The 18,740-nt window shown below is 40.0% G+C and overlaps 1 protein-coding gene across 4 annotated transcripts in view; it reads left to right on the forward strand.

Annotated features, from left to right (window-relative positions):
* Window positions 1-425: 425 nt before the first annotated feature.
* TERT (telomerase reverse transcriptase) overlaps window positions 426-18,740 on the forward strand; it is a 33,487-nt gene continuing 15,172 nt past the window's right edge. For all 4 annotated transcript variants that reach the window (XM_081951697.1, XM_081951698.1, XM_081951696.1 and 1 more), the window contains exons 1-8: window positions 426-777; window positions 2,207-4,082; window positions 4,517-4,715; window positions 6,101-6,290; window positions 10,342-10,524; window positions 12,358-12,519; window positions 16,069-16,164; window positions 17,052-17,137. In XM_081951697.1, coding sequence (XP_081807823.1) covers window positions 541-777; window positions 2,207-4,082; window positions 4,517-4,715; window positions 6,101-6,290; window positions 10,342-10,524; window positions 12,358-12,519; window positions 16,069-16,164; window positions 17,052-17,137 — 3,029 coding nt within the window. In that variant the 5' untranslated portion in view covers window positions 426-540. The remainder of the gene's footprint in view (window positions 778-2,206; window positions 4,083-4,516; window positions 4,716-6,100; window positions 6,291-10,341; window positions 10,525-12,357; window positions 12,520-16,068; window positions 16,165-17,051; window positions 17,138-18,740) is intronic.

The following is an 18,740-nucleotide window of genomic DNA, read 5'->3' on the forward strand; positions in this document are numbered from 1 at the left end:
TTTCAGACAAATAGCTATCCAACATCTTCTTAAAGACTTCCAGTGTTGGGGCATTCACAACTTCTTAAACTTCTTAAACTTAAGCCACTTTTTTCAGCGATGTTCTAACTTAGAACGATCACTAAATTAAAACGCTGTGAGTCGAGGACTACCTGTACCAGCATCAGCGCGTCCCACCTCATCTACTACTGCCCACTCCCCCTTTCCTTAATTTGGTGCCCTCGGACGTCAGTCCCTATATTTCTATCTGTTGTAGGTTTTCTATAGTCTTACATAGCACATTGCAGGAACTCTCAAATGATGGGATTCAGAATGTACATACCCCCCCCCTGCGATAGAGAAAGAAATGGTTGCACCCAAACACAGATACCCGGTGGAAATTTTTCCCGGACTGCCTTAAAGGGCGTGGCTTCTGGTTCCTTGAAGAGCCAATAAGGGAGGCGAAACGGGTTTCAGTGGACCCCGGGAAACGCTCTTGCTCTCTCTTTCCTTCGGTGCATCGCTTCTTTCGGTGCTTGCATCGCTTCTTTCGGTGCTTGCATGGACCAATCCCGGCGATGGAGAGCTGTGCAGAAGTTGCTGTGCAGCATTTACGCGGAAGTGCTGCCGCTGGAAGTCTTTGTGCGGCGCTTGCAGATGCGAAATCTTGAAAAGGACCAAACGCAGCCTCTCATGCAGGACGGAGATCCCGTGTGCTACTCTAGCCTGGTCGGCCAGTGCCTGGTGGGGCGGCTGGCTGCGTGCAAGGCCCTCCCTCCCTATTTCAGCGTCCAGCGGGTAAGTGAGCAGGTTTTGCATTTGACCCGGATTACTTTCTGTCCCACCGCCCTCCCCCCCCCTCTCCCCAGAAAGCCTGTTTTAGGGTATGATAACCTATTTCGCCACTTGGTACCCGCTGTGTTCCAAGGGCCAGCCAAGTTTTGCGGAAAATGCAGAAAGCGCTTCCCTCGAGAAATAATGTGTGTTATGGTTACTATACAGTTTGCTCTTTCAATTCCTCCCTGCTGCTTGAAGTGGGCTTTCTCCTTCTGCCTGTTGTAGGCTGCCCTGCTTCCAACTTTGTTATTCTGTTAACCAACAAAGGAGAATATTTGTAGCTCGGGATTGAAATGCGGGGTCCTTGGTGCTCTCTGAGCTTCTTTTCTTGCGACCCTTTCATTACTCAAGATTAGGTAACATCAGTGGTGGAGCAGTTTTAAAACAATAGAATTATATGGTGCTTTAAAATTACAGATCTAAAGTTACTTAAAATTGCTAAATATTAAATGGTGGGCTTTGGGGGCCTAAGAGTGTGTTTGTGGTGTAGTGTGCATGGCAACCTAATCAAAGCAGACATTTCCTGGAAAGAAAGAAAAAAAACGAACTGGAGAATATATATAGTTTAGGGAGGAACTGCAGGCACCTTGGCGCTCTCTGAGATTGGTTATTTGCTTGCAGATGCTTCTTTACCCAACTATATAACTTCATCTGTTCTAGTGGGTGGGTGGTTTGTTCTCTGTTTATATACAATGGCTTTCTCTGCCAGGGGGTGTGGCTTTCTCCTTGGTAGTTCCTTGATTGGGAGCCTCTGTAATGGCTAATCTTTCTTAGTTTCTTGAATAGAACATCTTTGGATATGCCTGTGAGGTTCAAAGTCTTTCAGGAGGGAGGTAATAGCTTGAGGTTACCCCGTTTTTTCATTAGTTTAACATGGGCTTCCTATAATTTCTTCCTGTTCTTCCAGTCACTTTGGACCAAATCTGTGCAGGTATTGTAATCCTACATTTTGATAAGTATAAATGAGCTACTTTTCTCACTTTTTACTAAACACTAGATGCAGTTATGATTAAAAATGCTTTTAAAAATGCTCTTGCCCATTTTTATTTGCTAGCAGAAGTACCAAGACTAAAATGTATGCTTGTAGAATTCAAGACTGCCATGCCAGCATCCAGCTCTATAGCTAACATCTGACTGAGATATTGCTTCCTGCTTTAAGTGAAGAAAGTGTGTATATGCAGGCATTAGAAATGCTCAAGTTGCATTTTCATTTAGATATTTGGTGGAAATATTTTTTCCATTATATGTGTGTATTCAACATCTCACCTATCCACTGGTATGTTTTAATAAAGATTTTTTTCCTTGCATTTCTATTCAATTCTAATTAATGCCACTTGTGATTTATTCAAAATGTTCCTAGCAAGATGGTACTTCTTTTGCTGTTTTGCAGATTTCCTGTCAGGATGATATCCTTACACGAATCATTCAGAGAATTTGTCAAAAGAAGGAAAAAAATGTGTTGACATTTGGTTATAAAGTATTAGATGGAAATGATCGCCAGTTGCCCTTTACGCCAAATATTTGTAACTACACGTTTAATCATTCAACAGAAACTATTCGACAGCATGTGTGCTGGGAGCTTATTCTAAACAGAGTTGGGGATGACATCATGACGTATATATTAGAGCATTGTGCTCTCTTTCTCCTTGTGCCTCCTAACTGCTGTTACCAAGTTTGTGGAGAGCCCATCTATGGGCTTGCTTCAAGAAATATAACACGGCCTCCAAAGTTTCTTAGACAGAGGATTCATGGGCCTTCTCCTTGTATCCTGACAACTTACATCCGTAAAAGGTTTCAGTCTTGTAGGTGGTATCCCAGAAAAACAAAGCGACAGAAATGGAATTCTGAAAGGCAGAAATGGAATGAAACACAACAACTCAACAATCGGCGGTCTTCAGTAGCTCAAAGTGTTTCTGGCCAAAACTCTACAAAGAAAAGGCCAATTATGAGAACCAGTGAACACATCGAAAAGCAACAAAAGTCCTCTCTTAGCCCATCATTAAGAGCACAGTGTTTAAAAAGAAAATGGACAGGCCAGTGTGATATTAATGCCAAGAAAAGAAAAATCATGATAAAGGAGAACAATGTAGGGGAAAAAACAAGAAACTCAGATTCTAGAAAAAAACAAAATCAGTTGATTTTAGATAGTGATAAACCTGAGGCTTCTAGGGTATGTATACAATCATGTTCAAAAGGTTTAACTCTTATGAACTCTGCTCCTCAGAATAGCGGAGTACAAATATCTGGGGTACCTAGTTCAATTAATGACAATCCAGATGCTTTAGTGTGTGAAAAGCAAGATAGTATAAGTAAACCATTTTGTGAATCTAATCTGCAACCAACATGCAATGCTAACCTCCCAAAGCTGGTAACTAGAACCTCTGATATTAGTTCTGTGCAACTGGGGCTTGCAAAAACTGTTTTACCAGAAAAAAATCTTGGAATTTGCTCATCTAAATCTGTCGGGAAGTCTTACAATAGCAATCCTGTAGTGCGTATTGAGAGATATTCTCTCTTATATTCCTACCAGCATTTGAAAGAGTGTTTACCTAAGTCGTTTGTATTAAATCACTTGAAGGGCCGTCCAGCAGGAGGACAAGGCTTAGTAGAACAAGTGTTCTTTAGCAATAAGATTCTGAAGCATCCTGGCAGTTCTAGCGTTCAAAATGCTCCCAAGAAAAAAAAGAGGCTTCCGAAACGCTACTGGCAGATGAGAAGTGTGTTCCAAGAACTCTTACGGAACCATGCAAAGTGTCCTTATCAAGCAATATTAAAAAGGAATTGTCCCATTTCAGTTTCTGAACCAGATACAACAAGCCTAAGAGAGCAGCGTTTCAAACAAAAGGATCACCAAGTAGAGCAACTTTCATCAAAGAAGCAGCAGGATAATCCAGTGGAAAGTTGCATCGCAAGCAGGTCAGGTGCCTTGAACCCATTGACAGAAACTGGTGCTTCAAGCAGAAGCTCTGAAATAACTGAATTATTTGAAAAAAAGGATAAGGAGCAAGTCTTCCAAGATTCCTCCAGTTCTGATTTCAAAGCGTTGCTGAAGCAGTATAGCAGTCACTGGCAAGTATATACTTTCGTGAGGGGATGCTTAGAGAGAGTGGTGCCTCCTGCGCTTTGGGGTTCGAATCACAACAAGTGCCGCTTTTACAGAAATGTGAAGAAGTTTATCTCCTTGGGAAAATTTGCCCTGTTTTCTTTGGACGAATTGACATGGAAAATGAGGGTCAATGATTGTGCTTGGCTTCGTCTCACCAAAGGTACCCATGAGATATTACTTTTATTTTTGAAAATGTCTTCAAATGTAATTTTTACATTCTTAATTATACATGTAAGTTGGTTTTGTAAATAAGAGACATTTTGTTAGACTGCCTGCTTGTTTGAAAAGGCAGGGTTTTTTTTCAGAGTCTGACCTCTTTGGCAGAAGTTGTTGTTCCTATTATTAAGATTTAGTGCAGGCATTGGAGAGAAGTGCACAGTTACATCTTTGATTTATAATTCAGTATTATTGCACTGTCAAAACATTTGCATTAGACATTTCACAGTTATTACTTAATGGTTTGCATCATTTTATCTGTCATATCTTTAACATAACCTCTAACCTTTATCTTGGTTGTGAAGATAACTTGAATAGATACTATTTGCAAGAACAGGAATCTTCTTGACTGTCACTAAATCTGGATTCTCCTTGTAGAAAACGGCCATTCTATTCCTGCCTCTGAGCATCGCTTCCGAGAACAGCTGATGTCTAAATTCCTATACTGGCTGATGGACTGCTATGTTTCAGAGCTCCTCCGATCTTTCTTCTATATCACAGAGACAGCATTTCAAAAAAAATTACTTTTTTTCTTCCGAAAGGCTGTTTGGAGCAAACTACAGAACTTTGGAATCAGGTATTATTAGGAAATCAGAAGTTCAAAAGTGCAAAGAAAGCTATTCCCTTTACGCTAAGGGTGGGGGATTCTGCCCTACAGACCTAATCTAGGTCACCAGGTCAGGCCATCTATTTTGTGAAGGGTAGCTATGCTGTATTTGCTCCCTGCTTCCTTCAGAGTGGGAGGACGCTGGACTGCTAAAGGTGACTGGTGCTGGGCAAGGCAGGAAATAGGAAGTCCAGCTCTGCACCGCATAAATTGACTTTCCATAGAGATCTGGCATTCCTCATATGTCTCGCTGCATGTGTAAAGGAGCCCTATCCAAGGCTAGTCTTCATTTCACCTTAAATGGAGCATAGTGGTTGGTTTGGGGTATTTTTCAAAGCCTAAGCTGCCCTCCCTTCCTTATATGGGATGTCATCTAAATCAGGGGTCTCCAACCTTGGCAACTTTAAGACTTGTGACTTCAACTCCCAGAATTCCTCAGCTTTGCTGGCTGAGGAATTCTGGGAGTTGAAGTCCACAAGTCTTAAAGTTGCCAAGGTTGGAGACCCCTGATTAAAGCACCCAAGCAAGTAGGATATTAAATAAGATTTTTTTTTATCCCTACTTTTTTCAACACCTATGGTTGGATGCTTTTGGTGTTGAAACTGGACGGTTGCTTTCCCATTAATTCTGACTTGAAAGCTGTCTTCACATCGTAAATAACTTGTCTGATTTGGGATTAGAAAGCAGAGGAGATTCAGCTCATCTGGACGTGCTTTGAAAAACTGCTGCCAGGAGCTTAGGATCCATGAAGGGAAAAGCTACTTTTGCTAATCATATACCTCCCAGCTATCTTCTGTCATTTGAGCTTAGCATGGTTGTTTTCCTTCTCAGTGAGAGGAATGTTCCTCAGATTGTAATTCTCTTCATCTGAATTGGTTTCCAGAGCCATATAAACAGTATCATGCATTTTTGTGGATTTGGATTCAGAATTTCTTGTGGGATGTAAATGTGAAGTTGCCTTGAACTTGGCTTTAGATGATTATAAATATATCCATTTAGTTTCCTTGGCAACATTCTGCCATTTCCTCCTCCTGCATTATTTTCTCTTTCCAGTTAAGCCTTACTAATCCATGTATTAACCAGGCCTGAGATTGCTTGTATTTTAAACCAAGAGGAGATTGGCCAGATGGTGCCCCTTTCTGGAACTTTTTATTGGATGACAATGCAGTAGTTAGAATATTATACCTTAAAATAAACACGAAATTTAGATGTTGTTTAAGGATAGAATTCTATTGTATCCTATTTTTAGTGTAAACCACCTAGAAGTGTTTTGAAGTTGAGTGGCCACTAAATCTTACAAGTGAATGACAGTCTGCTGTGTGTACATTTTAAAGTACTGCCAACTTCCATTTTAGGAGCCATTTGGCCAAAGTGCAGCTTCATCCTTTATTAAAGGAAGATATTGAACATTTGCAGCACAGAAAGTGTTTCCCCATGGCATCAAAACTCCGATTCATCCCAAAACCAAATGGGTTGAGGCCTGTGGTCAAGCTGCATGATGTGGTCGGAGCAGAAACGCTTTGCAAAGACACCAGAGACAAAAAGGTCCTTAATTTATTAAGTTAATTCAACATTACATCAACCAAGTTCGGGGGGCAGAGGTCTGAGATATGTATTTGTACATTTTGATTGTTGCCATTTCTCTTCTCTAAATCTGTTCCGATTTATTTAAATCTTCAAAATATATTATTCAGAATTAAGTACTTCCTGTTAGGATCTCATTTTTATGAAATGATCTAAACTATTACTTTGTTATAAGTATCATATTAATACAGCTTACAATTGCATTTTTTTAAAAATTGTAGCAGAATCCTCAGGATGCTGATTTCCATTCCTCTTATGATCAAGCACAGTCCAAGCATCCTTTTCGTATACATTCTCTCTGTGTTTCTTTTGCATTTAGTCTTTATTATTTTGCTTAAATCCTGAATTTAATATTTTCTTTTGTTGAATAATTTTTTTAAAATTTCAGCCCAGTGTTTTTCTACCAGGATAACTTTGAATGTTATTCGTTACTTCTCCCAATTTCATGTCTATATATTCTATAAAAATATGCTTTTCCTGCTTATTCCCAAAATGATTAAAAATGCAAGGCAGAACTCATCCAAATCAAATGGGTATTCTAATCAAAATCTTCTCTGTAATGAAGCATTAGGGATAAACATTCCATGTGTACACTTTTCAATCAATTATGAAGCCACTTGTTTTGACATCTATCCAGGATGTTGTCAATGTGCTAAGTGAAATAATAGGGCAACTTAAATACTAGGTTAGAGCATCTCTGAAAATACCTTTGGCACTTGAACTGCAATTCATCCAGCTTTTTCTTAAGGTAACATATTTCTTATGAAATGCTTCTCAGTTTTGAAATGAAATCCTTATCCACCCCAGTCCTATTTTTAAATGATTGCACTGTGGAGCTGACAGCTTGCTAACATTATGTCATCTCTACTAAAATGTCTATTGTTTCCTTTTCCTTGTTTTTACTTTAAGCCCAACTTGATCCTTGCCTTGTTTGTCAACTTCACCTGGCAACTTGTGGCTTTCATTATGCTGCTTCTAGATCTGAATACTCACCTTTACTTGTCTTGAGTGACCTTGTGTTCCCTTTTATTCATTCAGTTGAGTTTAGACATCTTGGACTTCTTTCCTCATTCATTCATCTTGCCCTCAGATTCTTCGTAACTTCATTGATTGATTAAAATGTGTTTTTCTGAAACCTAAGATGTATGTTCTCTGCTATTCATCCTTAATTTTCATGAGGTAAAAAATTTATTAATTTGATGGTCATTCTGTACTTGCCCAACCATATAACACTTGTGGCTTAAAATAATTTAAATAAGCCCATTAAACACTTTCAAAGAATAATGTTGTTACATCTAACCAGTAAAATACAAAGCAACAATCCCCCCCTCCCAAACAGGTTATGATCCAGAAATGTCAGAAGCCAAATTATCTGGTTCCAAGAACAGTTGCAGATGGCATACTTTTGGCCATGTCTAACAACAGGAAGTCTAAGAAGACTTATAGATCACCAATCTGCTCCTTCCAGGGAAGCATCTTCTGTTTGGCCTAAGATTGAGCGATGGGCCCAAGATGATACCAATTCAGTATCATCAGCATTTAACTATCTAATGATGTCTTCCGGTGATTTCAGATCGGTATTAAACAGGATCAAGCTTAAGGGCACCCCATTTCAGCAGCTAGAAGTTCTCCATCACTGTCAACTAGCACAGACCACTTAAGGAGCAGAACCATGTCCCTCATCTCTAATCCTTGTGGGTGGTGTAAGACAGAGTTCCCCAGCCTTTCCGGCTTTGCAGACCAACAGGGAAGGGAAGAGAGAATGGTTCTGTGCGAGAGGCCAGTAAAGCACATGCACAAACTTCCCGCTGCTTGCACAAATGGGGATGTATGCCCCACTTCTGCAGCCTGCACTTCCACAGCCCAGTTCTGAACAGCTCACGACCCAGTAGTGGGCCACAGCCAGTGGTGGATTCCGGATCCCATTCCAACCGTTATGGTTGGAACAGGCCTGGCATTGCCCACATGGACGCGCACGGCGCGGACACACATGTGGCACACGTGTGCGTCGTACCTGCCTGTGACGCCTCCACAAGCCTCCGCAACCCTCCAGCTGCTTGGCGGAGCGTCGTGCAGGTGCCGTATGCGCCGTGTGTGTGCGCGGAAGCACCAAAGCTTAAAGGACAGGTAAGGAGCTTGGGCAGGCGTGTGGGCCCTCCTCTGGAGCACCGTACCAGAATGGTATCCGGTGCTCTGGGCAGGCTCTGGTACGCCGGTACCGGGGCGTACTGCCTGCAACTCACCACTGGCCACAGCCCAGGGGTTGGGATCCCCTGATATAGGAGATACTATGGTAAATAATATAAGTTAGGAACAGCAAGATTTCAGCTGGCATGCGACAGATCTCGTATTGCAAATGACTATCTGCTGCTTTGGTGTCCACAGATTCAAAGCAATCTCAGATAACCTAGCAGAACATCATCTTGGCCTTCTCAATGGGTTCTGAATAAGAGGCATCACGTTCAGAGGAAGCATGTCAATTTTGTCATAACTCTTTTGCAAAAAGGTTGTGGTGGTCTTTAGGGTCCCCCCCCCTTTGCTAATCCTCAAAGAGGATTCTGGGCAGTGTCCACATTCCAAAGATATAGAAAAGGCAGGTGATGCTTTACCATGCTGTTCTAATAAAGCAGGGTTAAACGTACTCACATTCTCAATTTTTGCACAAAAATCTGAATATTTTATGTTTAGATTTGTCTCTTATCAGCAGAATTTAGCTTAAAGACTTCCTGCTTATGTTCCTCAGATTCCTCTTATCATGAACGTACTGTTTGTCAGATTTTTTCTATTATGCCTTTTAGCCAGTCAACCAAGCAACATACAGGAAAACTGAAAAAATGTCAGATAAAAGCTTGGAGATCTCACTTCCTTCCCTTAGTTTCCTAATAAGATATGATACTTTCATAGCCTAGTGGTAGTGGGTTAGTAAGGATAATAGTTGATACATTTTGTTGTCAATCTGTCTATTATAGCATAGATCCATACATTTCAGTCCAGCCCATGAATTAATTGTTTGGTTCTATAAACCTCTTCCTTATTCTCAGCTTTTAAACAAGCCCGGCCCAGAAAGTTATTGCAAAGTTTCCTGTTTTAATGTTATAGAAATTTTGCTTTATTGGTTTAAGGTATTATAATAAAATCTTGGAAAATCAGTCCAATTTTCTTACTCTCCAATTTTATACTAAGCAAACTCAAGATGGGGTTGTTTTGATGATTTTGTCTTTCAGGTTTCTTTCAATCCCTGGACAATTTTTCCAGCAAGCCATTCCTTAAGAGTTATTTAATAAACCCACCCACCCACCACCTACCCCAGTCCTTCTAAATTCCTGTGTAATCTTTCAATAAATGATTAGTTTTTTCTAGATCACGCTCAACCTCTGGTGATTTAATGATACATCTATAATTGTTCTTTTTTTCTTCTCCCCCCCCCCTCCCCACCAAATATAGAAGTAGGTTGCCACCAACTCTTTCTGAGAGATTTTTATTTTTAATTTTCTAGTTTAACCTGCATATTTGGTTATTCCATGGAGGATATTTATCCAGATACTAAATAGACCTGCCCTTCTTATCTTCCATTCTTAGACAAGCTTAACCAGGTGCTGCTGAGACACCTTTCGGTAGAGCATTATCCAAATACCATCAGTATATACCCCTTCAAGCAGGAAATTTTAATGAATGTCCCTGAAAAATAAATCTCCTTTTTAAACTTTCAAAAGTAAGTTCAATGTTGTATTAGTTAAGAGTGATTTCTTGTGACCCAGGTGGTTTCTCTTTCACACAGACCTCAGCTTCTTCATGTACTTACACAATGCACCCATCACATTTGCTCCTTAATTACATGCTCGTAACTATTTTTTTTTTCTTTCCTCCTGAGCCCTTTCTAACAACTCATTAAGAAAGCTTCTTGAAGCCTCTTTCCTTCTTTTCTAACATTGAATAATTTATGCGCTCATGTTTTGGCCATGAAAGAAGCACTTAATATTGCTGATATTAATTGTTTTTCTTTCTTTTTTAGGCTCGACGTTTCAATGCGCGGCTTAAAAATTTATTTAGTGTTCTTAATTATGAACGACTGAAGAACCCTGCTTTACTTGGCTCAACTGTGTTTGGAAAAGATGACATTTACACAATGTGGAAGAAGTTCGTTTCAAAGGTTTTGAACTCATATGCTGAAATGCCTGAATTCTACTTTGTGAAGGTATGTTCAAAAAATAGAAGCTGTCATTCACTTTGTGAATGGGCCTCCTTTTTGATAAAATTCAGCATTTTTCTTTTGTTAAGGATGCAGTCTCGTTTCTTGGAAGCCTTTATTCTTGATCACTAGAGTAATGGAATTGATCAGAAAAGTTCATCTCCTGTTAAGGTGGTCAAAAAATCAGGTGAAAAAGAACTTCCTTCCCAAGTCCTTGACACTTCATAACAAATAGCTCTAGAGCTGTTTATCTGAAGTGACTCAACATAGGAGATAATGGAACAATTGCAGGGTCATAGTCCAGACAAACCAGGAAGCTTAGAAAGAAGAACAAAGCAAAGAATAACAAGGCTGCATCAACAGTGCTACAGTTGGACAAAATATTGGCAACTAACATTCTATGGAATGTTGAACTTCATACATATGGATAACTGGAAACTAATTCTCATCCTGCCAAATATGTTGATTCCTCAAGGGATCCATGTCCACATGGGCTCTAATAATAGTTCCCCATTAACATCTATACTTTTCAAACATATTGAGACCTGTTGATGGAAATGGTCTTGATGACCTTAGACCAGGGCTGTCAAACCCGCGGGCCGCAGGCCAGATGCATTACACATTGGCCACCCTCATGCCCGGTTTAGCAACGGGAGGAAAGTCATGATACATCATGTGACACCACGAGTTTGACATCCCTGCCTTAGACAGATGCAGGAGTGCAGAATTAAGGACATTCTCGGGAATATATGGATTTTCACCAAGGTAGCAGTGAAATCAAACACATTCCCTCTTCATCCCTAAGAAAAATTCAATCTTCCCAGTTCACAAAAAATGTGTTATTCAATTTCTATTTTGCAGACTATATTCTTATTCTTTACTTGATAATTTGCATCTAGTTTTAATGGTTCTTCAGGATTCCAGAAAAAAGAAAAGGTCCTACAATGTAAAATTTTCCCTGCACTTCTCCACGTCATCTAGTAAATACATGTTTTGTACAAATTCCACAAAAAATGCTTGAAATTCTTACATTCTCTCCAGTGGTGGGTTGCAGGCGGTATCCCCCGGTACGGGCATACCGTAGCCTGCCCGGAGCACTGGGTACCATTCCAGTACGGTGCTCCAGAGGGCACACCCACCCGCCCACCTGCGCTCTTTACCTATCTTTAAACTCTGGTCGTTCCGCACATGGCGCTATAGCGCCTGTGCAACACTCCACCAAGCAGCTGGAGCATCTTGAAGGCATCGTTGGATGTAAGACGCATGCATGCACCACGCACATTCATGTGGAGGGCGCCGGGCCCCGTTGCAACCGTACCTGTTGCAACGGGATCTGGAACCCACCACTGATTCTCTCTCAAAGTCAGGGCATTTATAGGCAGATAAATAGGCAAGTAGTTTTTGTTGGAATCAGAGGTCAGTAACAATAAGGGCATATAGTTCCTCTCCCTGTACTCTGCTTTTAACTTTGTTCAGCCTTTCTGAAAACAAACAACATCAATGAAGGGTTTTTTGGAGGGAAGGTTAATCTCCATCCTTTACTGAAAGTGAGCATAATTACATATAACCAAACCAAAACTATCCAGAATCACTTGGTTGCGTTGGGGTACTATAGAAATTGAATACATAAAATGAAATTTTGCCTTAGTTACTTTCCTTTTTTTAAATGGAGAATTGTATGTGTTTGGCCACTATGCACACTGATGTTATTTGAAAACCATGACAATTGCACAATTTATCAACTTTTTGTGAGTGAATAATCTTCTATTGTTGTCACATTTATTTTGAGTGACTTTTGAAATTTGAAAGTTAATAAATTTGCCTCCATTTCTTTTCCAGGCTGATGTCACAGGAGCTTACGACACTCTTCCCCATGATAAACTGGTAGAAGTGATTTTACAGGCTCTTGCACCTGACAGGAACACCATTTACAGCATACGACGCTATGCAGCAATCATGAGGACTGGAAATGGATGTATAAAAAAACATTTCAAAATATATGTAAGAGAGACACGAGGGTTCCCCATTATTACTTTAAAAAGTAATCATTCTTTAAATGTGCTCGGCAGTGACGTGCAGGCAGGGGAGGTACAGCCTCACCACTGTCATCATGAAAAGAAAAAAAGTGTAAAAGGAAAAAGGCGAGAGCTGAGGTCAGGCTGAGCTAGTTGCTGCCTCACAGTGGATGACTCTGCTTAACTGTTTAAAAAAGCCTCTAAAAAGCATCCTCTACTATGAGGCAGGAGAACTGCATGCCTCATCTAGTCTGACTTTAGGCGTTTTATGATCACTCTAGCAGAGTTAAGCAAGGGTTAAAAGCCTAAAAATTCCTGATGTAGGTGAAGCGTGCAGTTCTCCCGCCTCATAGTAGAGGGCACTCGTTTGGGTGGGGCTTCTTCAGAGGACCTGAGGCAAGAGCAGAGTTGAAATCCTCTCTGAAACAGCTGGAAAAGGTATGTGTGGGTCGGAGGGAGGGGGAGGAATTCAAACTTCATCCTCCTGGTGCGGGGCTTTGGGCAAAGGCTGGAGGGTAGGACCCTGGCATCCCTTGTGCTCTCCCTCCCCAAGTGTAGTTTGATTGCAGGCAGAGCCACGTTGCCTTTTCAAACCTGTAATCAGTGAAGCTGGGCTGGATCCTTCAGGGGCTGGGGGAAAATGTGTAGTCCAATCCAACGTGTGTGTGTGTGTGCTAGAGAGGGGGGAGAGTGGGAGGAAGGAGGGAAAGGGAGAAGAAGAAGAAAAAGAAAGAAGGAAACTTCTTTCGCAAAGGAGAAAACAAATGCTGTCGCTTTAAATCGGAACTGAGCATGCCTGGCTGTGGAATTCTGGGAGTTGAAGTCCACAAGTCTAAAAAAATTTGAAACCCACCACTGGGTCAGTGCCTCACCAGCCATAAACCTCCCCACACGTCACTGGTGCTAGGTGACATAGTGCGCTTGGTGGATGTGGCCAGGGTGGGCATGGCCAGCTCAACATCACTTGTGTCAACCCTCCTGACTCAATTTTCACTGGTAGAAAGTTGCAAGAGGCTGTCGCAGCCTCCCGAGCTCCGTTTTCGCTGGCAGAGGCACTGCGGGCCAGTCCTTCACGGTTTCCAGGGCGGCCCTGTGGGCCAGATCTAAGCACCCTGTGGGCTGGATCCGGCCTGTGGGTCTTGAGTTTGACACCCCTGCTCTGTGCATTTTGATACTCCTTGCAGTTTTCAACACCGCTCACATTTTCCTGTAGCCCAATTGCAGGATCATGAAGAAGAGGTATTTCTATGCCACTATTACTTGTGTTTGATCAGAATTGTGGGAAATGAAATTCTGGGGCTTTTCTTTGGCAATCTTAATATAGTCCATTTTCCTTTGGTTTTCTGATCTCTTAAACAGCTAATGGGATGAAAAGGATTTCACTCTTCATCAAGCTGGAATTTTCCTAGGGAACTGAAAACTAAGTTCCACAAAGAATTAGGCATTCCTAATGAGATAAAGATGGCTCTGTTCACCTGAGATCTCGAAGGTGGCGCTCGAGACATTACTAGTATTATCTGTGATCCTTACTGTACATTTATACTAGATAAATCACAGCATGATAATTACCCTTGCGAGTTTTACATGGATTTTTTTGTCTGGCCATTGTGGTCACAACTACCACTGTAGCCTTTGCAGTGAGTTTCCTTATTTGCCACCTGCCTTTTTTTCCTGCTCTGCAGAAGAAAGAAGTGGATTTTCTTTTATGTTAAACTTTTGCAGAAGACAAGAGCTGCAGTAGCTTTTTGATCTTGAATAAAGCCAGCATAGAAAGGGGATCTTTTGATGGATTTCCCAGAAAGTATAATGACATTCACTGAGGCAATGTGTGAAAAACTTTTCACTTGATCCTTTTTGTAGATCTCTTGCTCTCTGCTCAATTTTACAAGCAATGCTGCTTAGAAAGAGACTTTTAATAAAATTATTCCTTATTCTATCAACCAAATTTAACTGAAGCAACATTTTTTCTGCGTGGTTCTTACAGTAAGCATTAGCTTTCTTTTTCTGTGTATCTTTTGTGCTACTACTTTCTGCAAATGTTCAGCTTGAAGTAAAATGAAACAGTGCTAAAAAGAGTATTGGTGAGAAGGTTTCCCCATGAATATGTATATATGCTAATATTTATATTTAACGTTATGTTTGCTTCTAGGGCTTAAATAGTTTTTTGCCACCAGAATTGATGTATCCTATATCTTAATTTCTACAAGTAGCAGCATCAATTAGGCTAAATAATTGATTCCTGGATTCCTGGGTGTTAAATATGATTTTTGCAATGATTTAACATTTTAATGTCTTTTTTTCTTTTTTAATTTGATATTGGAAAATAAATGTAATTTCTATCATGGCATTCATACAGAATGGCTTTTATTTTGTTTATTTGTTTGCTCATTTATTTATTTTATATATTTCAATTTATACATTCATAACTGGGAAGTTTACAGTTAAAAAAACACCCCTCCCAAATAGCCATACAAATTACAAACATTAAAACAATTAAACAAGTAAAATTATACAGTACAATCTCTGGGAGAGCGTAGCGATTTTATGGGCTATAAAACAGTACAGCCATTTTATGAACTCCAAACTATTAATGTTCTTTAATGTTATAATAACTTCATTGAACTTATACTTTATATAAGTAGCTATACATAAACTAACAAACCAAAAATGATTCTCATCCAATCTAGTGTTGTACATTATACTTTTTAGTTATGTTTTAACTTTTAAAGAGACCTTTTTTCATTCTGTTTAATATAATCTAAATGGCTAGTCCCTTTTCACCCCAGTTATGTTTTTAATCCTGGGCATTATCAGAGAAGTCTTTTGAATTTTAATTTCTATGTCTGAAAATTATTGGTAACTTTTTACTCAGATATCTTAGCCTTTCCTATTTTACCTTATATGTCAGCAATGGCGAACCTTTTTTGGCTCATGTGCCATAAGTGGGGGGAGGACAGGGGGGGCGTGTGCGGGTGTGCCACACCCATAATGCAATCCATGACCCACCCATTTTGCATGCTTTTTTTGCCCTCCCCAGGCTCCAGAGGCTTTATAGGAGCCTGGGGAGGCGAAAACAGCCTCCCCCCCCCCCGGACGCCCTCCGGAGGTGTCAGGGAAGCCTCTGGATGGTCCCTGAAGCCTTTGGAGCGCTCAAAACGACCTTCCGAGCAAACCGGAAGTGACTTCCGGTTTGCTCGGAGGGTTGTTTTGAGCGCTTTGAAGGCGTCAGGGAAGCTCATGAGGCCTCCGGGGGGCCTATGGGGGGGTGGCTGGGGAGGCTCTTTTCGCCCTCCCCGGCTCCTATAAATATAAAGCCTCTGGAGCCTAGTGAGGGCGAAAAATGGCTTTAAAAAAGGGTGAACTCAGCTGGCCAGCGCACACATGCACACTGGCCAGCTGACAGGGCAGCGCCTCGCGTGCCTTGACAAATGGCTCCACGTGCCACATGTGGCACGCATGTCATAGGTTCGCCATCACTGTTATATGTTATAGTCTTTTCTGAAGTTAAAATAACTTAATTTGAATGTTTTTACAGGTCTCACCTGACAATGAGTTTATATATGGAATGAAACAGTTTGTATCTCATCTTCAACAGAGCACTTCACTGAGAAATGCTATAATGGTTGATCAGGTAATTTAACTGCTGGAATTTATATTTCTGAAAAGAAGAATTTACAAACATCTGCTTGTTTTTCAGCAAGCTTTCAGAGAGCTGCATTTCAATCTAAACACTCTGGTCCTGAGAAGACTTGGTTTGCAAGTCTGAAAGCTGCCTCTCACTGTATCTTAAAATGTAAACAGTTACAAACCTGGCTCAAAGTTCAACTCGCCTCATTTTTTTCCTCCTGGTTTCTGTCTTGCTTTAATGCTTCAATATATCTTAATGGGTATCAAGATGTCCACGTTAGTCCAAATGTCAAAGGGAATTTATAAGAAACCATATTTAAAATGTATGCCTTTTGAACTGCATATTTACATAGTCTCAAATGGGCCCCATTCAAGTTTTCTATCAACTCCTTTTCTCAATTGACAATGTACATTTATTGTTATTGAAATATGTTTATTAGAATTTATCTTTGATTATAGCTGATTAGATGTTATTGCCACTTACTGCCACTAGATGGTAGTAACATACAGCATCATTTTGATAGATATTCTTATAGGTTATTTATCCTTATTTTATTATATAGAGTATGATTGTAAGTATTTTAAATTTTTGAACAAGTTTTTTCTTTCATGTAGTACCACCACATACGGTAATGGAGCTTTAAATATACAAGAAGTTCTTAGAAGTTTGGCCATACATATTGCAAATAATCCATGTTGAAAACTATAGTTGGGTTAATATCATGATCCTGGGTTACATGGATGTGTATGGGTTGTTTTGCCTAATTTGCTTTGCTTCTTGTTATCACATCAGAAGATGATTTTGTAATTACATTTCCTTTCCCCCTTCCTTCCTAATAAATTAGGCTAGTTTGCCTGTTTTTATATTTGCTTTTCCTTTTGTTACTGTAGAGTGTTAATCTGGAGGAAAGCAGTTCTAGCCTCTATGAGTTTTTCTTGGAGTTGATCCATAATAATATCCTGAAGATTGAGGGCAGGTACATGTTTATTCTAAACTTTATAAGAATGTTTCACCTGGCAACTTGATTTTGATTGGGTTTTAATTGGGGCAAGGTAAGGACGAAATCCTTTCACTCTTTTCCACAATGGCCCACTAGGTGGCCCCTGAGAGCCACAGGCTGAGTATCTGAATATCCCCCCCCCCCCCCCAGCAATTATTACTGAAAGCCCTGCTGCCTTTATTACAAGAAATATTATATAATCATCTTGGACGGGAGAAATTGATTTGCCATGAATTTGTGCCTGCACTTTTTAAAATGGTTAAAGTTGGTGGCAAATTCTACGGTTCTAACTCACTATTTTCTAAACTAAGAAATCTACAATCCCCTAGGTTAGAGGATTTATTGACCTTAAGGAACCTTGGATTTGTTCACTAGGCTGTATTCAGAAGCTGAATTGACAACATTTATCTTCTTGACCTGCCTATCTCTTGTCAGATATGTTAATTATTCCATTACCATTGTACACTTGAGGGAACGAAGCTTTTGTCAAAGGCTGCAAAACTCTCAGTGGGCTATGAAGTTCAAACACAAACTAAATGCTTTGGTGTCTTCTTTTTTGGAGATTAACAGAACTATTTAGGCTTTTATTTGTTGCTTTTTTTTAGCAATTACTATTCTTGCCACATTTGATGGTGTGTAAAGCAACAATGATTATTTCTCTTGGTGACACACAAGCTTTTTGTTATTTTGCTCTTCATTTTGTTTCTGTTTTCCCCCAAATCCTTTCGTTTTCAATTCATTTCAGCTACAGTCATTGCTGTGCAATTTTCAAATACTCCTTTCTTCTAAAGATCATTCTTAACCCTCTTGAGGGTAGAAGCCAGAACATCTGCCAGGATTTAAACTGATTCTGACCTCAGAGCACTCTGTGCTTAGCCAGCCAGCCTGAATTCATTCAGATAGCTCATGAAATGTCATCCATTTTTGTATTCATTCTATTATTATTATTATTATTATTATTATTATTATTATTATTATTATTATTATTATTATTATTTTAAAGAGTTTATGGAAGAGAGACCAATTTATCTAAAACATATGTTAGGATATAGCAGAGATCAAATGTAGAGCATTTAGGAGATGAGACAGGAGAGATTAGAGGGCAGGAATGAATTTACGTAAACTCTGGACAAAGAGGAGCATCTAAGCACTAGGGCTGGGGATGAATCCGCTTATTCAAATGGTGGCAGACACTGGATTGGGAAATCAACTTACAAATGTGAAAGAAGAAATGCTTCCAAACATACCACTGCTTATCTACGTTTTCTTCTTGACGTGCTAATGTCTATTATATCTGTTCTTCTATCCATGCCCTGCTCTCTCTGTTTATGCAGCTCCCACAGTTTATGTAGTGCCTCAAAAGCACTAAAAAGGACTTATGCAATTTATTGAACTGTATGAAGTAGTATCATCTTTGAGAAGGCAATTGAGCAGTGCATGATATTTTTTTCCTTAGAAAACCTGGAAACATTTATGCAGACAAAGTCGTCTGAAAATATCTTTTAAGATCTTTTCTTCCATTTCCTTCCCCACCCCCTCTCTCTTTCCTGAAAACTTTGCCTAGTATTAGATGGTGACT

The sequence above is a fragment of the Natrix helvetica genome (genome assembly GCF_964273705.1).
Source record: "Natrix helvetica genome assembly, chromosome: 4".
Taxonomy (NCBI): domain Eukaryota; kingdom Metazoa; phylum Chordata; class Lepidosauria; order Squamata; family Natricidae; genus Natrix; species Natrix helvetica.